A 25,731-nucleotide genomic window follows, 5' to 3' on the forward strand; every position below is an offset into this window, starting at 1 on the left:
AATCGCCCCCTCCAATCTGTCTAGTCATTCAGAGGACCATGGAAGTTAATCAGTGAAATGCCAGGAATATCCAGATTTCAAGTAGGATCATGCACTAGGATATTCCAGTACACAGATCTCAGAAATATGTTTTCAGTTTCAGACATTGTGGGCTATATTTTGGGACTCTGGCCATCCCTCCTGTAGCCAAAACTATGAGCCTGTTATTCTCCAAAAAGCAAATGTATATGTTCCCACCACTTCCGCCTACTTACACATAGAAGTTGGAAGGTGATTGCACCAATCTAGAGGCGGGTTAGGGTGAGGTGGGAGTGGGGAGAGAAGAGCTGAACACAAGCAGAGGGATCCACAGTGAGGTTTCACCCAAAGGCCTCTAAAATTATCCCTGATATCGCTTCTAAAATTATTTTTAATATACTTTGTAATGCCTTCTGGGTGGTGTACCAAACCCGAGAAAAGTCCTGGAACTACAAAGAAATTCATTTTCATCCGATTTACCTCACTTGGAGCTTGAGATTCAGATGGATCTGAGGTCACCTCTAGGCTCTGCCTATTACCATCTGGGCGTCGGCTAAGTTATCTAACCTTTCTGAGCCCCCGTTTCCTCCTGTATAAAATGGGACGAATAACATCTTCGCAGGACCGTTGTGAAGATTACATGAGTGAATGCAGGTACCACCACACACCACGCCGGGTACACGATGGTGCTAAGTGGCAGGTTGTGCTAAGTGGCATGATTATCCCCCCAGGGGATCTCCATAGCACATGGCATTGGGTTAGGCACTGAACAAGGAAATCATGCCATCTTGAAACTCACAATCTAAGACAGAAGTTAGCGCGCCCTAATTATAGCTCTCTATTTTAGTAATTAAAATATATAAGTAGCTGCCAGTCAGTAGATACACATGACCTCATTTAATTCTCTTACCACTCTAGGGAGGGAGGTATTACGAACTCAATTTATAGATGGAGAAACTGAGATGCAGATGCTAAGTGACCAGTCTGAGGTCACACAGTAGGTCCTCGTGGTAGAGGCAGAATTAGGACCCACGTGTGGGCAGGACACCACTGCCTTCCGCTTCCCTGCCATTTTCCTTCTCAGCCTGCTTCCTTTGCTCTGGCCTGGACCTGCGGCATCTCACTGCAGCAAGACCTGCCCTCAAAGCTTCACAGGCACCAACATATAAAAAATCAGTTACGGCAAAAACAACTCCTTAACCTTAGGCAAAGACGCCCACCCTGGAACCCTCTTAGAGAAATGATAGATATGCATGAGCTGTCTTCCATATTCCAAAAAGCCCCTCTACAAACATACATTTACTCTTGATGAAGCCTGAAAAGATGAACTAAGATGCACTGTTGGCATTGATTTAAGCTGGAATTATGTACCTTGACTCTCTGTGGTAATACCGGTTATTTCAACCTGATCAGAAACGCCAATAGATGGCTCCTTATGTCTTTGATGAATGAAAATGGGAAATCTAAACAGTACGGCCTGTTTCATAGTAAAAAGCCCATTAAAACCTGGACTCCATGGGAGAAAGTATAAAAAAAAAATGGTTTTTGTGATGAAATGTCTGGGAATTACTGAGCGAAACAGAAACGGCACAAATCATGGAGTATCAGATACAAGACAATGTGTGCCTGAGGATCTGGGGAGAAAGACCATTGTGCATGAGACATTTGAGTGCCCGTCCTGCCCATTCCTCCTTTTCGGGGAACACTGCCCTGTCCAGTGCCCTGTGAAGGGGACATGCCACATCCATCACCATGTGTCCCTAGCCCCTGACAAGAGTTGATGGGACATTCTGGACTTACTCATTATAAAGCTGTTGGGGCACCTCCAACCTGTGTGACTCGATCACAATAATGAACGGGGTCCATCAAGTTTCTCTCTTGGAAATCAGGAATTAGGACACTGAGACATGGAGGCAGTTTCCAGCAGAGGCAGAAGACAGGAATGTGAAAAGTTGGCCCCTTATGGAGGGTGGTAGGGTGGGTGTAGTGGCCACATGATGGCCGAAGTTGTGTGGGAGTGGAAACTCAGTGGTGGGCAAGGAAGTCAGCCCATATAGCAAAGAACGGACCAGATATTCAGAGGAGGAAATACTTCTCAGGAGGGGCTCTGGGGGCCTTGGGGCCAGTCCCACCTTCTATGAGACTCAGATGAACCACACAGTCCTGTCTTTGAATTTCCTGAAATTCCCATTGTGTTTTCACAACAAATCCCACTTTGCCCAAGTTAGCTTATGTGGTCTCTCTTCCCAGCACACAAATGAGCCTGGTTAGACGAGACCTTCCAAGACTTTGGGGAAATACCCTTAAAATCACATGACAGAGCCATGCTCTGTGGAAGAGACACATCATTAAGATATAGACTGACACCCGAATTCTTTATGAATCTAATATATATATATATATATATATATATATATACACACACACACACACACATACACACAATATATATACACACACAATATATATACATATACACACATATATTTCATGCCCCGTGTATTAGAGAGCCCACTGGGAAAAATAGCCTTGGAATTTTCTGGAAAATGCCACCTTGAAGTGGAGAGAGGAGCACAGAGGATGTGGCCTTGGAAATCGCACACAGGGAGGCAACACCAAAGGTGAATGAACACCATCCTGTTGGCAAGATTCTTTTGTTATTCATCATCCACAACACGATAAAGGTTTGTGCCAGAATGCAAATCACTAAACATGTTGTTTAGTTTAGCTGACATTTTTTTCCTTGGTCAGGAGGTCTCGATGAAGGAAGCAGTGCATTGAGTTACACGCTGGGGCAAGCTCCCTGCCTCCTAAAGGAACAGCCCTTTGAGGAGCAGCGCCCTAGGGAATAGTAGAGGCACAAGTATGAACAGGAGTGAACACAGGTTCCTGAATATATGAATGGAACAGAGCTGCCTGCCATCCTAGAACACTTGCCCTGGACTATAAGAAAAAAGAGAAACAGACCTCTCCTTTGAATGTGGCATTGTGCTGTGAGATTTCTTTCTCGTGGCAGTTTAGCTTTCCCCTAACTCAGTGGGGCTGTGCTGAACATTGTAAAAGTGATGTGAGAGGCTGTCCAGCCAGGGTCTTTTGGGGCTCATTCAATACTGGCTGAATCACACATACAATGGTTTCTTTCTCAAACTGGTAACAATTCGTTGTCTTGTCTGGTTAGGGGACTGGACTCAGCTCCTGTGCCTGCAGTACGATGCATCCATTCCGATCTCTCGAGTCCTTCTCTGTGCCTAGAACTGAGCCAGGTACTGTGGATGCAGTCCTGAGCAAGAGGGCAGTGTCACTGCCTTTATGGGATGCCCAAGCAAGTCACAGGGCCACGCTGGAGTCTGGGTGAAGACAGCCTGTGGGCTGGAGTGTTTAGAGCAAGAGCTACGGTGAATGGAGGGACCCAGGTGCCTCCTGGCCTGCCAAAGAAACTGGGTTGCCTGAATTCACAGAAGAGTTGGATTTTCCGTAGAACTGTACAGCGATTTTCATGTACGGTAGTTTTTCCTCAGTCTCATGGGGGAGAAACTTCATTTAAGGATTCTAAAATAATCTTTTAAAAATAAATTCATTTCTCAATTACAGTTGACATTCAGTGTTGTTTTATATTAGTTTCAGGTGTACAGCGTAGTGGTTAGACATTTACATAATTTATGAAGTGATCCCCCTGACTAGTCCAGTACCCACCTGGCACTATGCACAGTTATAACCATGTTATTGACTCTATAAAATAATCATGATGAAAGTAAGGGGAAAGGGTATTTTTCTACAACTTAATCTGGAGAGAGAAGGTCGAATGCTCCTCCAAAGACACAGGGTTGTAGAAGGCATTTAGACCTGAGTGTTTCTTAGCTTAGTTGTTCATTTGTCATCCCAGGAGGATGGAGTCTGGGCCATTTGTGCACTTTTTCCTCTTCATTTTCACTTGGATCATTCCCTCAGGATAGTATTACTGCATTTCCTTGGCTACTAACAGTGATCTCGAAATTAGCTTTTTTTTTTTCCTTTTACCTTATAGCCGGACACATGCATGGAAATATTCTTCCAAGCCCAAGCATACTCAGTCATGCGATGTGCTCATGGAATCATGGCATAAATGTATTGATCAGGTATACAGAGAAAAATGGACTATTTCAATTTCATTAGTGTCAACATCAGTGCTGACATGCAATACCAGGGACCCACCAGCGAGACAATTCACCAGCACGTGAGGAGGAATAAGCCTGCAGGGAACACACAAATACACCCCAGCTCTGGCAGCTGAAAGGCCGGTCACACCATCCCACCGGCTTCTGTTATTGTGGCATCGCTACCGGGGCAGTCCCCTTCTTATCCACGACATTGAGAACCCAGGGTGTTAGGTCTGTGACCGTTCTTCACATCTGAGAATAGGAGGAGCAGAGGGAAAGTTGGGCGACTCTAGAGGTGTGTGAATGGCAGGTTAGGGACAGTTTGAGCTTTCTGGTAGACACGCAGCCTAGAGAAATGAACGTCAAAGCTTCATATGGAAGCAATATGCTTGTGAAACGAGCCAGGTGTCTCGTAAAATGATTGTTAGCTCTGTTCACAAAACATATCCTTGCTGCTCCGTCCTCCATCGCACCATGCACATGGGCAGGGGCGCCTCTGAAAACTCGCTGGGGTGAGGGCGTTGCTGATGGTGATGGTGAGAAGGGGGGGGGGGTCTGCAAGACGGAAGCCTGTGGTCTGGGATAGCGAGGAGGGGACGGTCCCTGGGGAAAAGCTCTGAGAATCAGAAGTCCCTTGCAATCGTGGTTCCAACCCCCTCCAGCAAAGTGGACCCTAAAAGAGTCCTTCTGCGCCCCTCCACCCCTAGAACAGGGCTGCGGAGTCGCTACTCCTTGCAGGATCGGGAGACAGTGAGTGCGGGAGGCGCTGCGGGGAGGTGAGAGGGAGTCCTGTGAGTTGTGTGGGAGCGAAGGCGTCGAGGAGAGGAAGAATGAACCCAGTGTGGGGAAGAAGGACGGGCCGACGCGGGGAAGGGCGAGGCCCCACGTACTGAGTACTCAGCCTTTTCAGCACTCGGCAGGAAGATGGATGATTTTCGGGACCGGCTGTCCCGGCGGCCCGGCTCGCTATAGGGAAACGTCAGAGCGCTCGGGCTGCTGTGGAGGAGCCGCCCGCCCCACCCCGCCTGGGCTTTCTTATAAAATCCGGGCCTGGCGGGGACGGCGGCAGTGGCGCGGGCGGCGGCGGCGGAGCTCCTCCAAGGTCCTGGTCGTGCGGTCACTCGTCGGGGAGACAGCACCCCCCTCCCAGCCTCGCCGCGCGCTGCAAGGGCTTGGCTCCCGGACCATGCGCGGCCGCGAGCTGCCGCTCGTTCTGCTGGCGCTGATCCTCTGCCAGGCGCCTCGGGGGCCGGCCGCCCCGGTGCCGGAGGCCAGAGAGATCGCGCTGGCCAAGATGTACCCGCGTGGCAACCACTGGGCGGTGGGTGAGTGTCCGGCGTGCACCAGTCCTCGGCGGGACCAGCCAGTCGCAGGGGGCCGGTCTCTCCGCGTTTCTGGGGCCCGGCTATGGGGGCTGGCTTTGCTCTGACCTTTCTACCCAAACAAGCCCGTTCTCCCAAAACTCGACCCCACCCTTCCCCATCCTGGAAAGCTGTCAGCGCCTCGGCAGCTGCGGGCTGGTCCCTTGGTCCTTTCCCGCTCTCTTCACTCTTCCGCAGTGTATCCGAGCCGGCGCGCAGCTTTCCAAAACACCCGACCCTAAGCAAAGGAGATCACCTTCCCTCCGCACCTTTCCAACCCCTCCTTTGATCCGGCACTGTTCTGTCGGTGAACAACGGTGGGAAGCCGGGTCCCCGAGCGCGTCCATCCAGCCCGGCATCCGCGATTCCGACCTGCGTGAACTCGGGCTGCGCCTTTGCGTCGGGCAAAGCCACAGGTTGGGGGACCCGGGACCGGCGCGCCCGCTCTGGATTTCAAATCTGTTCAGTGAGCAGTGCCTGAATCCCACCTCTGTGTGCGGCTCTCCTGAATTTTCTCACTCATCCTGCCTTTGCAGCGATCGTTTTTTTCTCTGCCCTTCTGTCCAACCCTCCCTCTTTCCATCTAGCAGGCTTGGAGTCCTGGGAATCGCACCTGCTTCCCACGCTGACCCTGGGCTCTTTGTCCCCTGAGCCCCGCTTTTCTCTACCTCTCTAGACCTACGACCTCGCCCTCTCCCCTAGCTCCTTTCCTTTTCCTTCTGCCAACAAGTCCTGCTTTCCAGGCACAGACTTGGAAGGTCGTTCCACCTGGCTCTCGGCCCTGCAACTGCGAAGCAAGTAGCTGTCCGAAGCCTCACGCTCACCCAACAGCACCCCAAGGCTCTAGGCCACCCAAAGCATAGTCTCTGGCTAATGCAAAGTGTCCAATTTCCTCAGAAACCTCCCCATAAAACCAACTACAGCAACCCCAACATTTCCTGGGGAGCTGGTGGATCCCTAGATATTTAAGGGTGGTAGTAGTGGTGGTGGTGGTGGTGTGTGTGTTTCATTTCCTTAGTCATCTATATAGGAGTAGGGGAGAATGTGTTAGGAAGATACTTGCTAATTCAGTTATCAGCCGAAAGGCAGATTCTGGCTGTGAAGATGAGGATGGATTCATGGGAAGGGGTGAGGCTGCAACTGTCAGGTCCTCAGCATCTCTGTGTGGTGTATGCTTCTGTCAGAGAATTTGAGAGCTCCTGGTTGCAACAGAGTAGTTTTCATTATCGCTGAAAGAGTCTTTGCCAAGTCTTGTAGCCTCAGGAATGAAATATTTGTGATCTCTGAGAGACAGGAAGAACCCAGGAGTCTGGTATGGAGAGGAGAGGTTGGGCTGGGTAAAGATTAAAAACAAAACACAACACAACAAAACTCACTCTGGAAAGAAGGATACCTAGAAGATGTTAAAAAAGCCAAACATAGAATTGACACTTAAAAGGGCTTCTGGGAGCTTAGAACTAGTGGCTAGTTCTCGTCCAGTCCAGCTACAGGCCGGTGGAGTGGGAAGATGAAATGAAACTTCGAGATTCCTAACCTCTTTTTGCTCATCCATACTTTTGTACTAAGAAGGCTTATTCTTAGGTGACTCTTGCAGGCCAAAAGGAGAAGAGAGTTCACTGGGAAGGTAGGGCCATGTTATTTCCTGTGCAAGCCAACCCTGAGTGCTGCAGTTCCAGAGCACATCTGTCCCCAGGTAGTCAGGGTGTCTGGCATTTAATCACCCTTCCTGGTGTTGCTTGGGCTTTCCCACCTCAAAAGCATACAGACCAGCAGCAACCTTACATTTTTTTATTTGCTCTCAAACACACTTTTTCCTTTTTCTCCCTTGGCTGGCTGTGCAGAGTTGAGGAAAGACAAAGGAAGAAGAGAAAAGGAGAAAATCACATTTGGTTCTAAAATGACGTTGTGGTTGAGCAAAAGTTTGCTTTGGGCAGACGTGCCTTCTGTGGGAATGTGAACATTCCCAAGCATGAATAACACTGTTAGATTTTAAATTTAGCTTTACAGTGTCCGAAGTAAATGCCTGTCATCCTTAGTCACTGAAAACATGCAGTTTCGTTTTAATTATATCAAACTAAAGCCACATAATGCTCTCCAGGAGGAAGCTGTCAGCACCAATTTGCAGGTTTGTTATTGAATTGTTTCTTCCAGTTTAGAGAAGCATGGTGTGCCAATGGAATACCAGTTAACAAGTTGAAAACTTAACAAGTTCTTATCTGGCTTGATGTTCTTAGAAATGTTTTGTTTGTGTGACGAAAATATAGGTCAACACTAACACTGGTGGCAGCTCTAACTTTGACGTGAAGCGTGCCCTTGAATTCTGAAACACCAGTGTTCAGCTACAGAATGTCTTTACATTGTATGCTGCCCCAGAAATTGTGAAATATGGTTTAAGTATCTGTTTAGAAAAACTAACTCGTACAAGAACTCAACACTGTAGGTCTTAATGGGTATTTTCCTAAGTTAGGGTAATCTCCAAGTTTTGAGTTCCAGAAAATTCATTTATGTTTCAAATCTGCCATGTTAGTGGTATTTTTTTCAGTGATTAAAAGCACAAAACCTTTTTCCCTCCCCTCTGGGCACAGTTTTATTTTTTTTTGAGTGCCTGTCTTTTGTCTATGCTGAGATCTCCATTATTATGATCTGGACAGATAACAAAAGATGACGGGAGAAAAGATGGAAGTGGGTGTATCATCCATGTTGCCATGGAGATGATTATTTGGTTGACAGTTGCCAGCTCAAAAGTGAAACAGGACCCAGGGAATGTGTGCTTCCCTGGGATGTTACAAATGGTACACTTTTCTTAATAACCAGTCGTTGGATCTAGGGAGGGGAGTCAGAACACTACCCACCCACCAAATATGCAAAGATGAAAAATTCAGGAAAATATCGCAAGGGTCTGTGTTAAATCAATCACAGAATGAAGGACTACTTCATCCTCCCATTTTAGAAAAGTCCACAAAATTATTCAGGCGTGACAAAAACGAAGCTCTTATTTGAACACGTCTCCATTGCCTCTCTGCTTCATTAGCAATGATACCTTTCTCCTTTCCAGCATCCTAACGAGATGATAGGCAACGGTGGAAGGCAAGAGTGACCAAGGTTCTGGGAACTTCAGGTTCTAGTCCTGATTTTCCATCACCATGATTCAATTTCCTCCATGGAAATAAAGCCAAATGCCTTGCTACTGCCCGGGAAGTTGTGCAACGCAATCACGGTTACGACTAAATGCCAGGTTATGTACTTGTGGTGGATATCTGGGGACCAAGTCGACCAAGCAGCCAGTGAGGAGCCAATCCTTCAGGATGCCAACCCTTCAGATGGGACAGTCCTCAATAGGGTCTCGAAATTTTCTGAAGTGTCATAAGCGACTTGAAAAAGTGCTCACACTGCAAAGCAGTAAAACCTCATTTTAAGGCTCCCCAATACTCACAGAATTAATTTTCTGAGTCACATAATTCGTCATGATATACTGATATAGGATTCCTATTTTTCAAAATATTAGAAAGCCTTTTGTGGACCTTATCTTATTTCCAGACCTGAGAATGATTTCTAACGGCCTTGTCGTCTTAGGAAGTTCAAAGACTTCCCCGCAGTGTAATATCCTCGAGTCTGGACTGTGAGCTGATTTGAATCCTAGACTGTTTGCTTATGTGTGGGTGACCTTTGGCAAGTCGCATGTTCATCAGACTCACTACAGGGTGGATCAAATGAAATAATCTGCATTTCAACATCCTGTAAACTGTACATTGCAACACACAGGCCAGCAATGACGTCACGGTGAGGGCTTCTCTCGGTGGATGGAGCTGCCGGGAAGGGGCCTCTTTCTCTTTTCAGTGACTGAGGTCTGTGGACCATCCCCTCATGCCAGTCAACATTGGAGCCACAAAGAGCTCTTTGCTTGGAAACTTTAAGTCAAAAGAACCATAGTATTATTAATATTAGAAATTTGAAAATGCGATAAAAACCATTATAGAGAGATGGGAAAAAATCAAATGAAGAAAGGAAGAAAGATAATGTGAGCATATTTAAGGAATAGGCTCCAGTTAAAAATGCAGACCTTGGGCTCCACACCTCCTTTTGAGCCTACGGCTATCCCCACTTGCACATATGAGTTTCCACGGTTGCAGTGGTTTGTGCTCCTGCACAGCAACTTTGATTTTTTCACACGGCAGGTGCACATCCCTGGAGTCACTAATGACTTTCACTGAGCATTTGAGACATCCAAGAGAAAAATTCTGCATTTATGGGGCTATGCAGTGTTGGTCAGAACTTGTTTTCAACTGGTTTTTCCTTACGTACTTAGCAAACTGTAATTTCTAGGTGACGCTTCCTAGATTCAATCTTGGCTAAAATTCTAAGAAAGTTTAAATGAAAAATTCCTTTGGTACATTTCTATCACCGATAAGAGGTAACCAACACCTTTCTTCTTCTTCTTCTTCTTCTTCTTCTTCTTTTTTTTAATAATACAAAGAAAAGCATCGAGACTTTTCTTTTCAGCAGCAATTTAAAATTGGCTGGGGAGGATGTTTTAGACGCCACCATTCAGGTGGGAATGGAATTCGGTGCACACAGAATCGGCGATAGAATTTTAGATATGGAAGTTCCCTTAGATTTCATCTAGTCCAACCTGTTCATTTTATAGCTGAGAAATTGAAAATTGGAGAAGCTAAATGACATGGCAGAGGTCACCTAGCTAGTTAGCAGAGAGGCTGGACCAAATCCAGGACTTCTGAGTTGCAGGTGTGAAGTTGTTCAGCTTATTGCACATTTTGAACACAGAGCAAAATCTGCCAGTCATTTACGAACTAACTCCTAAGTAAAATGCGATTTAGCCTTCATTTAGAAGGAAGCAGCACAAAGAGAATTGGGGTCCATTCAAATTTCTCATTCATTCATTCCTGTGGGTTAAATTTGTGACATTCTGTTTTTGTTTTTAATTTTTATTAAATTTATTGGGGTGACATTGGTTAGTAAAATTACATAGGTTTCAAGTGTTCGTTTCTGTAATACATCATCTATATATTGCACTGTGTGGTCACCATCCAGAGTCAGTTCTCCTTCCATCACTATATAGTTGATCCCCTTTTCCCTCTTCTACCATCTCCCCCTTTTGTTTACAGGGCACTTAATGGGGAAAAAGAGCACAGGAGAGACCCCATATGTTTACAAAGGAGGGAGCCTGAAGCAGCAGGTGCCAGAGTACATTTTGTGGGAAGAAGCTGCGAGGTATTTGCTAAGTCTCATAGAAGCAAAGGGGAAAAGCCATCAGTCATCTCCACGAGGAGCCCCTGCGTATTCGCCAGTCTACGTGGGATTCCAAGATTAGCAGCGACGTGAAAGAGGTAGGTTCAAGACACAAAGTATGTCTAAGGGACCTACTGGAGAAGTAGGGGTGGGATGGGGTGGGAGGTGTTTGGGGAGAGTTGGAAGGAGGGGAAGGTCCTACAGGGGAGAATAAAATTGTTTTACGACAAGCCTTCACAGCGATCACATTCTGCTGACACCAATACATGCCGAGGAACTGAGTAGACAATCCCATGCTTTGTTCTTTTCAACATAATAGCTTATTTTTGCTCTTAGCGCATCAAAATGGTGTTGATTCAAACCTCCAATTTAGGGGTTTTCTTAGCGATTGTGCATTGATGGGATTTTGAAAAATTTGCCAGGTCCTACCAGAATATTTTGATAGTAGGGCCATGGATGATTTGAGTAAATCCCTGTGATACGTTTACAGATACGTTTATTTTTGCTGAACACTTGGGGAACGGCCTCTTCACAGAGGTTTTGAGAAGACTGCATTCTCGTTTGTGCCCTTTTATGCAAACAGTACTTCTTCATTTTTGTTCCATGGTTACTTCGTTCAGGTTTCATCCTAAAATTTCAGAACTTAGCAAACATATCTCAGGGCAACTGATTTGTCCTATGTATGATTTTATGGAGGATAGGGAAAAATAATTCCACCAAACTGGCATTGTTTCAATACAAAGACAGTCAATGAGATAAAGGAGAGAATAAAATGTATGGGAAGAAAACGAGGCAACTGAAAATGAAGAGATTCTCATTAACTTTTAAGAAGTTTTCATGAAATTTATGCTAAAAGGCGAAAATAACTGCAATACTAGAAATAATAATAATAGCTAGTTTTATTGAGTGTCTACCATAATCCAAGTGTTCGGAGAAGCAGTTTACTACCTTTAATGCCCACAGCAGTCTTAGGAGGAAGATTCTGGAAGATTCTATCATGCCCTCCATTTTAGAGGAAACTGAGATGGTCACGTAGCTTTTCACTGGTGAAGCCAGGACACGAGCCTGTGCTGTGTGCCTTGGACAGTCTGCTGCCATGGGAGACATCTGGGGAACGGTCCACAGTGACTTTCAATATGAAGGACGAAGATGCAGTAGCACCCGCGCTTCTCACTGTTTCTGATAATAAATTATACTGCTTGCCACTCGCAGAGCTTGGGAAGCTGGCTCCTTCACTAGTTCATGGTGTTTAACTTGTTGATTGGTGACCCCTTCACAGACCTCGGAGGCTTTTCTGGAGGGAGGTTTTGTGTTTCACTGCCCTTTGGTCCACTGTACATTTTCTAGGCTAAACACAAACTACAAGTTCATTTGTTGCATTAAGCACCTAGAGAGAATGTTTCTAAAAGCCCTTATTCAAAAAAAAAAGAAAAATCTGCATTAAACCAACCAGTACAGAAATGAGTACCAATTCTGTACGAACGCTGAGTGAGATTCTCTTGTTCACACCTGTGATAGGTGTCACAGGTGTTATACGACCAGCACTGTTTTGTTGGTGGATCATGTGGTTCTGGGGGCTCCAGGAATTTGGGACTGCCTTCTCAGCCCCCCGCTGGCCAGGCCCTTTCTTGGTCAAATGCCTGTGGGACTTTCTGTGGGTGGAGATCAAAAAGCAGTGTCTCCTATTTGTCTGAAGAGTGACCCCAATCACTGCCCCAAAGCCCTCTAAAATAATTTGACGTAATTTTACGTACGGACTTAGCCTCATAGCTCGTTCATAAAATACCCACCCCCGGCACACACACAATCGTTGTGTTAATCTATAGTGCCTCACTTTTGAACTAAAGAGCAATATCCTACGTTGAGTTGCTTTTTCCCTCAAAACCTGGCTCTGCATAGCTCAGAATGTTTTGAAGAATTCAACTCCTTCTTCAAGGATCAAAATTTCCCCACTATATTTAGAAGAATATTCTGTAAGCTTGGAGGCAGTTGCAGAAGAATAGTTCTAAAAAGGTCTCTGAGGGCAATGGTATAAGGGGGACAATCTTTATCAGTATGTAATGTGACCTGAAAAGACAGTCACCTTTTTGTAATCAGGTCTTGTTTGTCTACTGTATCTTTTTTATGCCTTGTTCTTCTTTTCAGAAGTTTAGAAAGCACTCCTGTTTCATTCCACCTTAAGTTGAATAATTAGCTATTGCACACATTGGTACCATTCTTTTGAATATATTTCCTGGGAACATGAAAAACAAATTCAACAGTTAGTTTTGTATTTGCATAGACCAAAACAGCTTAATACTCCCCTTGCTTTGGAAATTCTGCCTCGATGAAAGTAGGTTGTTATGAAAATTGAAAACATCTCACAGTTGTCTTATTCACAAAGAGGTCGTACCACGGGAATAGGTCTGTTAGAAACCCATATATCTCTCAATGTTAGAAAGAAGTTTAATAACTTAGCTAGGCATTGCCAGAATTAGCAGCAGGAGTTTTCAGAGGCTGAAGGACGTTTCTTAAAATTAAAAACTGTCCACATATGCTCTCCTCTCCCACTTTAGTAATAAGACATCAAGTCCTGTTGCCAACTCTCCCAGAGCTGTAGTTAGAAATGCTGATGTTTCGAAGACAAAGATATTGACTTAATTCAGAAAAGATCTGTGTAAATGTGTACGGAATCTAGACTACAATATCATGGCAAACAAGCTCCAGAACTTTATCAGCAATTATAGCCAATCATTTCCGAGGTTAACCTTAGTCTTTCTTTTAACTGTACCCTTCATACAAAAATTAATGGAACTTTGGCCTTGTGGTTTCTATAACACAAAACAGTGTTCGGGTCAGCTCCAAGGCCTAACCCATAATCCTGGATGTGGTTGTGGATTGTCCCGCGCTGCCATAAAGGCTGCAGTTGGCCTTTGGGTTCCTTGTGTAATTTGGACGCAGTCCATTGTTCTTCGCAGTCTTAGGTCTTTTCTCTTATGTGGTGGACGTGAGGAAAAGGACCTGGGGAAGGCACTGCTGAGGGTGTAACAGAACGGAAGGAAACGGGCAAGTTTTCCCTTCCTTTTAAGGGACTGTTTCCACTGTCCCATCACATCAGTACGGGGAATAGAAATGTTTTACTTCCTAATATCCTGAATGCTCTGAAGGAAGCTCCAAATGCAGGAAAAGCAACACACAGTCGAGAATAAAACTCCTCTGACTACCCTGACAGTTTCTGTGAAGGAGCAGAGGAAAGTCGCCACCCACCCCATACACCTTCTCCCCCACTTTACCTCCAGGTCCTTGATCTTCCTAGGATTACAATTCTTCCCTTCCTTGTAGCTTTACTTCCACTCCCTTGAGCCAAAATGCTTGGATTCAATATTTGGAGCCAATGGGGACTTCTATGGATCCTTCCCCACATCCTCAGCTGGCCCCTTTTATGACCTCCAGCTCTAAACAAAGGTGCATGGTGGCCTCTTCAGGAAGACCGGTGACCCTTCATCGTGCAGCCTGGGCTCATGGAGAAAAGCGAAGCTAATTGGCCTGTGTGGGAAGTGAATTGAATTCCAGGCCATGGCTTCATTAGCACCTGGTCCAAACAATTGTGCCACAGAGCAGGTAAAAACTGGCCTGAGAAGATCAGTAATTCCTTTATTAGGAACACATGGCTGGTCTGGATGTTGGGGGACCTGAAAAGCCAGAGAATCTTGGGAAGAGTCATAAGCTCTAGTCTGGATCAAAAGTGTTTTCTTACCTCAGCAGGTAAAAGGTGCTCTATGGGAACAAAGAAGTATTTTTAAATCATAGCTACTTCTCCTTTCTTCCATCTTAACTTGAACAGAAGGTACAACAAAGCAAGGCACAATAAATTTAGGACTGGCACAAACCCAACTTAGCTTCTCTTCCAAATTGTCCACACTACTGCCATTTACAGTCATGGGTTGATGATGTGTAATTGTGTAATTCGCAAGCTAGCTTTGACTTATGTAACGAGGCATTGACAAAACAAGCCAAGTAAGAATTAAGATTTCACGTCCCCTAAGAGTCCCTCTACCCAGCTGCTACTTTAGTGACAAGTCTGAAGAAAAATGCATTTAATTTCTAACAGTCAAAATACCACTGAGCCATATCAGGATACAAATTAAGCTAATATAACAAAAAGACCCCAAAATGTAGTGGCTCCCCAAAAAGAGGAAGTTCATTTCTCTCTCTCTGGGACATCTATGGTTCTCAAGCATTAACATGCCGAGTCAGATTTACCTGGAGGAATTGTGAAAGCACAGATCGTGGACCCCAACCCCAGAGTTTCCAACTCAGTAGGTCTAGGTGACCTAGGAATTTGCCTTTCTAACAATTTGCCTTATTTTGTGATGCTGATGATTTCTGGGGAATGGATTTACTTCAAATACTGGACTTTACTGCATTTGTTTAATTCCTACTAAGTTGCTGATCTCTCTGTTCCAGCTTCTCAAGTGAAGGAAGGAACCCCCAGCTGAACGGACAATGACAATGACAGCCTTTCTCAAAGAAGCAAAACAAAACCCTTAAGAGACTGCATTCCAAGGGCATCAATTCAACGGGATCATCAACAAGATTTCGTTTGTGCAAAATACTTCACTATTCTTGTACCTTTCAACCTTGACTAAATTCATGATTTTCAAGCAGCATCATCTGCTTTGAACTTGTTTGCTGTGGATAATTGTCCGTTAAGAGTCTTCCAAATGATGCTCTTCACATCTAGGCTATTTGTCAATTACATTCCAGTCCCCAACCTGCTATCGTTCACAATAAAAGCTTAAACACATTGTCCAGGGCAGATAGTTCTCTTATTTCAATTCCAAATGGGAGGACAGTGTGGCAGAGATTAACAAATAGCTTGATAATGAACTTGTGTGCTCATTGAGGAAGGCAGGCTGAATTTTTAGTTCTCCCCTCTGAAGGCAGGCCACTTACTGAACCCTTGTAGTGACTTATAGCCTTTCTAGAGGTTAATACTAGAAGCTCATACACTCTCTATCATTATCATTAGATGCACTATGTTGAAAGTGGAGGCCTTATTTATCATTTAATAGTTCCCATTTCTTCAGCCCTAACCATGAGCAGATATTTTGCCTATGTAATTGGTATTCTCCTCAGAACAGTTTGATGAGCTGAGAATAAACATTCTCACTTAAATGAGGAAACAGAGGGTTAGAGAGGTCAATTGACTTGCCCAAGGTCACCTAGTAGATGGATCCAAAGTCACCAGATTTTTCTGCAGAATTTAACAGTTTCTACATTACCTAATTTTAAGTCTCCCTTTCAGTATATTTAAATAGCACCGTTTCTTCAAAATTTCATTTCCGGTCTTGGAGGAAAAGTCATTTCCACAGCCAGATTTAGTCAGGTCCATGGCAAAAGGAGACAATGAATTCAAGATTCCCTTCCATTTTCAGAGAACCTGGCCTGGTAGTTCGTAGCACTCACTAGTTCCATTTTTATCATGACATTCACACCTTAACAGATTTTAAAGCTTCTTGCCATATGCTTCGATTTCCTTCATTTAGGGAAATCACATTTGAAAAAGAGATTCACCTTGCTCTTGTTTTCATTGCCAAAGAATCACATAAGATGTGATGTGTTCTTTCTAATTTCTTTCAAAACCATGTGGATTCACAACTGACACAGAGCCAGACCTGGAGAAATATATGAAATGTTTCAGTGTTTTACCACCTTCCGCTTCTTGGGACCCTCCTGAGCCTCTTTCCCAAGAACTCAATCCTGAACTGTGTCTGCTAAAGTCTGCCACGCAGCTAACAATGACAAAGTAAGCCTTTTCTGAAGGATTTGCCCTCCAATAGGACACTCATGATGGTGGCATTTCTAGCAGGGACAGAAAAGCAATGCTCCTAGAATAACCCCATCTAGACTGTCACTTGTTGAGTTGTCTCATGAGAGTAGATGTGATCCTGTGTTTTAGCTGCAATCATTTTTTGCTCCATGAGTTTTGCTTGAGAGACCAGAACAGCTCACTGAAACCTCCTGAACTTTGCAAGTCTCCTCAGTACCAAGCCATGTCAAGATCAGAATCCCTTTATTTAATAGCTTTCTTGAACCCTTGTTTGCAAGTGGAGTCCCATTGCATATCTGTGTATGCCCATTGGGTCAGGTCATTTTCAGCTGTAGAAAACAAGATCCACCTTGGATTGAGTAGGAAAGGAAGACTTTATGAGAGGAAAGACCAGAGAAATGGTCTCAAGGCTAAAGTTGCAGGTTCAATGCTCAAAGCCAGGCCTCTGATCAGGTTGACGAGATGGCAAATGCATGCACTGCTACCCCTAAAGCATTCCACACAACTGCCTGAGTTGGCACTGTTTTCCAAGGCCTCACCACTACTTATGCCCACAGCATGTCCTCCAAAAGCCTCTTCTGTCGTTGGCTTACTTTTAAATCCATTTGAATGTCTGTGTCTGATTGGTGGGATCTAAATCACATGCCCGTATCTAGCTGTGAGGAAAGCTGGGAAACGTAGTTTTTAAGATCCTACTTTGGTAACATGGGACTAAAATTGTGGAACCCTATTGAAAAGAAGAGAGGGTGTTCTAAAGATGTGGTCAACCACAAATAACATCTGTCCCCTCCCCGTTTTGCCCTCAAAAGAATTTCTTTGTTGATTTCCTTGTTGATTTCTCTCTAGAATAGGAATGGTCCTATTCTAGAGAACAATCAACCTCCAGCTTGGGATTCTGGGAAAGCAGGAGCCAGGTGTGTTCTTATAGCACATGGGCTAGGATAATCAGGAGGAAGAATCTAAAAGGAAGAAAGCAATAATTGCCTTCAATTTGTTCTTTTAAAACCACAGTCTTTTTTATTTTTTATTTTTTTAAGTGCTGCAGGGCGGATGGCTCTGGGTAATTTGGCAGTCTTTGCGTATGATCAGAGAGGTTCGGTAACACCCCAAGCAGGCATTTCAAGCAGGTGCAGTACAATTTCCCGCCCCACAATCCCCCCTTTCTGCTCCTACTGGGGATAGTTGATCACCACAGAGTATTTTTTTACCCAGCTCAAATGCGTAGGGAGTAATCGAAGTAAAATGTGGGATTCTCATTATTCATTTTCTCAGCCACAGGCTCCTTTAATCAGACTCTGTGAAATAGCATTTCAAGGGACCCACAAGGATGAGCTATTTCTATGCCCAGAGCAGAAGGACCATGGTCACCGAGAGTACTGAAAATGCCCCTAGTTTCCCCTCTTGGGGCTTTATGTCGTTTTTGTTTTTGTTTTTGTTTTTTTTTTTTGCTTTATTTTTATTATGCTATTATGCTATTATTTTTATTGATACATTTTTTTTTTGCTTTATGTCTTTCAATCAGTCACCTCCTTCATTAGACCCACAGAAACACCTCTCTATTTCCCCCCCTTGTTTTCCTTCCACTCTATTTGACCCACATACTTTGTATAACATGTAGGCTGATTGATAAAAGAGGTAGATCTCACCATGGGTGGATTGAGGGAGTCTCCAGGAAGACAATGAGGGGTTTTAGTCCTTCCACTTGGACACTGTAATCAAGCCCTGCCTGCCCTGGTTTCCCCCGCCGGTAGCTCTCTCCCAGCTCTGCCTCCAGAGGCCCCCAGGGGTGTCCTCTCCTCTCTGGGTCAGGCTGTGCTCTTGTTCCTTGGAGGAGCAGATACCACTCTTTTACACTTCTGCAAGGGTTGTGGTGTTAGAGCACAAAACACACATTCCCTGATATTTGAACTTGTTGTTTTGTTCTTGCCATCATTAAACTTTTAGCAAATACTTGGTGAAATCAGACAAGGAATAAAAATTACTATCATGGGTGGGGGTGGAGTGAGCACAGGCAAGGAAACTGAGGCTTCATGGGTTCACTTCAGGCGTAACAATACAGAATTGCTTAAAAGAGCCCATCTCTCCATACCAGCCTCCTCCATCTTTGCTCTTTCCTTGAAAAGACCAGTATTCTCCATGGAGTCACAAAGATTAACTTGCTGCCAGGATTTGTGAATCACCTGAAGGGAGAAGGTCCTAGTCCTGATTTTATTTTATTGTCAAACTGTTAAAACAGAGCCTACATCCACATGAGAAGAAATGTGTATATGCCAGATGAGCAACGACAGGTGATTTTTTCTTGGGTCTTTTCTTCTTCATCTTAAAGGCTTTGCTCTTTTTTATCAATTAGCTGGATTTTGATTCTTTCAGAGCATGTGTTGTATAAGTGTTGATTCATCTCTCTTGGTTCCTTAGTTTCTTCATTTCTAAAATGGGAACAAGGATATTTATTGCTTCTTCAATATAATCCAGCTAAAAGCCATGATCTTTCTACCTCTTTTATGTTTTTCCAAAGAGTGCTGTCCAGATTTTTTTAGCTCATCTTGTAAAATTGCACTTTGAGCATGATTATTATATCATTCATGTTTTAAAACAAATCCTCATTTGCCTCCTAACTTACTTGGTCCTAAGAGTTTTTTAATGTGTATTTTTAAATATAAAATATTTCCAAATATGGGATTTCCTCTATTGAGTTATATTGATGGTAGATAACCCAGACCCGCTCCTTTGGGGAAATGGGCCACTTCTAAATTGTATCTGTATTGATTAGGGATTGCACTCAGATACATGTAACAAAGCAAAATAAAACAAAACAAAATGTCTGAGCCTTAGAGAAGGTAGAGATTTAGTTTTCCCTCATATCATAAGAAGTCTAGGAGCTAGCAGTCCAGAGCCAGTGTGGTGATCTAAGGATTCAGAGCCAAGATCTTTATGATTTTCTTAAATAGGATGGCTGCCACAGCCAGCCCACCCCAACTTCATCGAGGAAAAAGAAAAGCAAACAGAAAAGGATGGGGCCTACCTATATCATGAAAGCAAAACTTTCTCAGAAATCCTTAGCCTTTTTCTTGAGTCAGAACTGTGTCACATGACCAGTTCTAGCAGCGAAGGAGGCTGAGAAATGGAGCTTTTCGGCTGGGGACATTGGTCAACATCCCCCTTCCTCAACATCTCCCCCTCCCCCCCCAAAATAAAACATGCTTTTCTTAATAAGGAAAAGGAGCAGATGGATGTTGAGTAGGCAATGTTTGCCATGCCAGCTATTACAAGATTGAATCTGGGAAAGAACGAAGCTGGAACTAGTGGGTCTTAAGCCTGACATGACTGGAAGACTCCTAGACAACAGGTCTCATGTTTAATACGAGTTTCTCTGCCCCATATCTCTTTTGACTGTTGAGAGCCAGAAAACCACGGTTTACAGACAGTATGCTTTCTTCATGACCTCGCTTACTCTTCATATTTGAAAACAAGGGACTGCAATAGAGATCATGTTTTGTGGATCGGATGTTTACTTTTAATTTCTAAAAGTAAACACAAGATATGATACTTTCTAAATAGTCTTGTGCTGCTTAATGATGACGGGGATACATTCTGAGAAACTCGTCATTAAACAATTTCATCAGTGTAGAAATACCATAGAGTATATTTACACAAGCCTAGAGAGGATAGCCTACCACCCTCTCCTAGGCTCCAGGGTATAGCCTACTGATCCCAGGCTACAAACCTATGCAGTACATGCCTGTAAAAAAAAACACACGATTAAATCAAGCAGAAGAGAAAATGATGCAATCAAGACACGAGGTAAGCACGAGATGTATGAGGTAGCTGCCAGTGTAACCCAGCATACTGTTTTACAGCAAACTGTTTTTATAAGCAGAAAGAGTACCCTGTAAAATAACGATAAAAGGTATAATACAGTAAATACTTAAACCAGTAATGCAGTCGTTTATCACTATCAAGTATTATGTACTCTACATAATTACATGTGCTGTGCTTTGCTACAACTGATGGTGCAGTAGGTTTGTGAACACCAGTATCACCACCAACACATGAGTAATGCATTGTGCTTTGACCTTATGACAGCTAGAACGTCACTAGGTGATAGGAATTTTTCAGCTCCATTGTAATCTCATGTGACCACTGTCGTATAGGTGGTCCATAGTTGACTGAAATGTCATTATTCGGATAGAAAAGAGACTATTTTGTAGACCTTCAGGGATGAACATTGTATCAGTTAGGCTACCTTTAGCTGTTCGTAACAGAAAAACCTTCAACTCAAATCGGCATAGAAGATTTAAAAATTGTACTGTCTCATATATAAGCAATCCAGAGGGCAGTGGGATTCAGGGTTGTTTAGTTCAATTTAAATCAGTGACTCAAATATATATCTTCAAGTATGAGGGCCTTTCCGTCTTCCCATTCTGCCACCATTGGTTCAGATTTGTCCTTACGCCGATTTCTCTCATGACCTCAAGATGGCTCCTGGAGTTCCAGATGTCACATCCAGACACGATAACATTCAAAGGAAGAAGAGAGGTCATTTCTTATGAGGCTTCACTTTATTACTAGTGATAACTTCTTTTCCAGAAGCCTCTGAATCCCTCACCCTTCAATGACCAGGCTTTCCCTAGCCCTATCACTAACGAAAGGGAGTCAGACCACTGTGACCTCACCCAGTTAGGATTTACCAATGAGTCATGTGGGAAGAGGGGCAGAAATCTAAACAAAATCAAAGCTCTCTCAGTTAGGCAGGAGTGTGGAATTCATTTGGAACGGACATCCAACAGCATCTGCGACACACATGAAAGTCATTTCTTGTGACTTCACACAACTCTGGATGTATCAACATAGCAATTTCAAAAATTAGTCACTGCTGTTAAGTATAAACACACTGGGTTTTATTGCATTCTCAGATACTCAGCAAGTCCTTTCGATAGCTTTAAGACCATGAGTGCTTAACTTGTCTGTTTCTCTTGCTCGAGCACTGATGCTGTGATTTGGTCGGCAGGCCGCTCCTGTCTTGTTTGGGCATCTCTCCTCCTTGACTCCTTTCTCTACCTTGCAAAACTAGTGGCCGTTACTGTAACAACATAATTGCTCCTCTGACTCCACTGCTGAAATAAACAGAAATGAAAAGGAAATGGAGAGCTTCAAATTGTGCTGTCCTCTGCCTGGCCATTTCCCAAGATGCCTCAGCTAGAGACAGCCTAAATGGACAGGCTGGGGGATGAACTCGGATTAAAAAAAAAAAAAGCCCAGACCAGTTTGTAGTTCTTTCTTCCCACTTAACTCCTAGGAGTGGAGGGAGAAAAGTGAATAACGTGAAAAGCCATTTATCTTAGTAATCAGGAACAGGCAATCTGCTGGTCAGATGTCACCTGTAAATGTGTTGTTTGCCTGGGCAGTATCTTAGAAAATTAGAATTAGCCAGAGATGTAATCAAGGGATTTCACATACAAATGTAGGTTGCAAGCTTTTGCAAAATTAGAAGACCTGCACCTGGGTCTGCTTTTCCGTGAAGACAACCAGTGCCTGGTTCAAATCGTCCACTTTGCCACAGCCCCCACCACTCCCTAGAGAACTGTCCCTGCCTGCTTTATTTGTTCACATCACCTGCCTCCTCCCTCTAAGCATTGAGCTGATGATGCCAGTTTCTTATATATGTCCGGGGGACGGGGATTACTCCACGGTTTGTTGGACAATATTATTTAAATTCCTGCTCATGCTTGTGATTCTCTTGCTGTGTGTGCAATGTTTTTTAGAAGGGTGTTGGCCACATCATATTTGCTCTTCTGGCTGATTTTAAAGATTCACTCCTTCCCCGGCTGGTCACTGGACTAAGGAAGGAAGCCTGTTAAAGAAGAGGCGAAATTGCTAGGCAGTGCCATTCACTCTGAAAAGCTCCTGGGGAGCCATTCTTAATAAGTGAACAGGGCTAGAATAGAATCTAGCACACATCAGACCACCTGTTCCCAGAGACCCATTTGCGAAAGCTCTCACTGTCTCTTGACACCAACCAAAGAGCCTGTCCTAAGGAGAACCTTGCTGAGCGCCGGTGGTCTGCGTGGCCAAACCCCAGTTAGATCTCCCTCTGCTCTGCTTCATCTGGTTTTGTGGCACTTGATGTGTGTGTGAGATGTCCGAAGGCACAGTTCTCATAGAACCAACCGATCAGGACTTAGAGATTTCAATGTCACGAGTAGAAGTTTCCGCTGTTCTCTGGATAATGACATGGAGAGACTGAACTTACATGAAGATTCCAAGAGAGTCCATATGATTTAGATAGGTGAAACGTTAGGAGGAGGAAGACAGAGAGAGTCATGTGACGGGAGAACCTCTTTGTCGTATTTTAAAGACACCAATAAATATCTGTGTCCAATCTCGACCCTGGTAGGGTGGTGGAGGGCATCCCTCCTAACTCTTGCCTGCTTGCTGAAGGGCTGGGATTCATGACTGATGTATTCCCTCTCCTCTAAACCCTGTGGGCTGACTTTCTCCGCTTAGGCTTGACCAAAAGCAAAACAGGCCATCCCAGCCACCTGCCATTCCAACAAGAAGCAATTTATTACTTTAAACATAAAGAAATGTGTTACAGGCAAACTGGCAATTCATGCGACACTAAGATTCCCGCGGTGGCCTGGGTGCATCACCAGAGTAACTCCTCATTTCTGGCACTGCTAGGTAAGCCCGGGGTTTCCAGAGGTTAATCAAGGAAAGGAAATTCGTGGCAGAGACATGGTTGCTGAGGTGACTTATGGATTTATTAGGTTGGTGCCAAAGTAATTGCAGTTTTTGAAATTATTTTTCATTTTAAACTGCAATTACTTTTGCACCAACCTAATAGTTTCTAGGAGACCTCAACCAGGATGTTTAAAAATCTTCTTTTTGTGTGTGTGTGTGAATTTCTCTCTTTAGCATTATAAATCCCCCCCTTTTTTTTTCATATGCAAGATATACATTTGTTAACAGTGAAAAAGCATTTACCCGAGTGAACATTACAAAATACAAAGAATACCTGCATAGTCTGGTGAGGTCACAGTCTTAGGTATTATCTCAACCTGTGTAGGGTTCTCTCTCACTCATTTTGACCTTTTTCTCCCTCTTTTATCTCTAACCAATTATTTTTATTTCACTTATAAATTAAGACAAACAAGGGTATTTAATGCCTAACGCTTTAACAATAGCTGCTGGGGAAAAACATTTGAAACAAGTTGTCTGCGCTCAAGCCCTAGGTTTTTTTTAAAACTTTCCAGATTTGTTTCTGAAAGTCTCTCACTGTGGGATCTTTTATTTGTTTGTTTCCCCTGTGTGTACATAGTTTTCAGAGATTTAGGACCGTTTGTATTTTTGTTTTAATGGCTACCTTCAAAAATTATACCTATATGATAGAATCTTCAGATATCTATTTCTATAGGTATTTCTGTAGGCTGTCTCTAGTCATTTCCTACTCTGAATAATAATGTTTCCTCTTTTTTCTTCTCTTTACCTTGTTATTCAATATCAGTCAATAATATTGACTATCAGCTGTATATTCAATACCAGCTTTTTTATATTTAGCTTTGTACCATTAAGTATACTTATACTTCTTTTATTTATGTTTTAAGTGACATTAGTTGACTTCGAGCTATGTAAATCAATTAGAAAATTTACTCTAGTTCCGATCTTTTCCCTTCATTCTCTCATTTTCTTGCTGTTGGCTGCATCATTTCAATATTGTCAGTACAGATCCCGTTTGCTTTCTGTTTTGTGACACTAAGTATCACATTTGCTTCATCTCTGTTCTGTAAATTGCGTGTAATATTCATGTTCATCCACAGTTCTTTTGCTGTGGTGTCCTTAGTTATCTCTTCATTAGCCCAAATCCATACTTAATAGTTATTGTAAGAAGGGCTTTGAAGAAGGAACAATATTCTCTGAATTCCTGCTTGTTCAAAAGTACTTGTCCATACCCTCTATTCATAAGGAAAGTCCATCTGGAGTCAAAATCTTTTCTTGAGTCTCCTAGAGATATTCAGTTGCTCTACACAGCTTCCATGACAATCTCAGGTATTTTGGGCAGCACTTACATATTTTTTGTTCATTTCAAGACATAGTATTCTTCTAGTTTCACGGGCATTGGCATTTGAGGGTTTTGTTTTTTTTGCATAATGTACAGGAAGAGAAGAGAGGAAATGAGAAGGTGCAGTCTCATAAAATTATGTTTGTACTTGACCTATCCTATGGGATGCTTCAAAAAAGAGAATAGGAAGATGTGCCTTTGACTTCTCCAACAACATGGGGAGCGCATACCACTGTAGCTGGAACAGAAGTCATGCCTGGAAATTCCAAATAGATGATCTTGCTTAGCATTTCAGAGCAACCCTTAAGACAGACATTATGCAAATTGTACAGATTAGTAGCTTGAGTTAGATAACTTAAGAACAAGATCAGGGGTACGTGGTTTATACACGGGAAAAACCCATTGTTTTAATCCCAAGGCAACTTCTAGTTTACAATACTGTAGTGTAGTAAAGTCTCCTACAAATACCCCAGCATCTAAAAGATAATTCCCTTCCTGGACAGTTAATGTCTGGTCTAGGGAGCAAGTGAATGAATAGATCAGTTCTCAATATCATTTCCTGCCCACGAGCCTTAAATAGCGCCAGCATCTCACTCTCTCATGTGTGAATTGAAGGGTGGCTACAAAGGTTACCCTGCCTCAAAGTACCTCCCTACCAGATTTCTTACACACCTACATTCTAACGTTCAAGGGTTATCCTTTGGGTTGGTCATTATAGCCTCAGAAATTTACTTTTCAAATGTAAATACTTCTAGATGGGTGTTATATTAAGATATTTAAGTCATTAATACCTTGGTATAAATACCAGGTATTAGAGACTAACCTGAGTAGCAATCCGATAGTATATAATGTCTAAATGGTAGGCATAAACTTATTACTTGTGTCCTGTGATTTGAAGGATACCAGGAAGAGGACACCATGTGTCAAATATTTTTACTGCCCAGGCATCTAGAATTCTACCCTTAGTATAATTTTTAATTAATTAAATTTGAATTAAGAATTGCCCTACGTTAGGGCTCATTTTACTAAAATACAAATGTTTCTTTATGAAAGGTTTAAGAGGTTAAGTCAATCACACGTTGATTCTTGTACAGAGTT

The 25,731-nt window shown here is 43.3% G+C and overlaps 1 protein-coding gene across 1 annotated transcript; it reads left to right on the plus strand.

Moving 5' to 3' along the window:
- The first annotated feature begins 4,930 nt into the window (after nucleotides 1-4,930).
- GRP (gastrin releasing peptide) lies at nucleotides 4,931-23,084 on the plus strand. The gene is given in 4 exon segments (XM_033087185.1): nucleotides 4,931-5,479; nucleotides 10,639-10,796; nucleotides 10,798-10,860; nucleotides 23,079-23,084. Coding segments are annotated over 4 exon segments (624 nt in total). The 5' UTR covers nucleotides 4,931-5,082.
- Nucleotides 23,085-25,731: the final 2,647 nt, after the last annotated feature.

Source organism: Rhinolophus ferrumequinum, chromosome 19 (genome assembly GCF_004115265.2).
Source record: "Rhinolophus ferrumequinum isolate MPI-CBG mRhiFer1 chromosome 19, mRhiFer1_v1.p, whole genome shotgun sequence".
Taxonomy (NCBI): Eukaryota; Metazoa; Chordata; class Mammalia; order Chiroptera; family Rhinolophidae; genus Rhinolophus; species Rhinolophus ferrumequinum.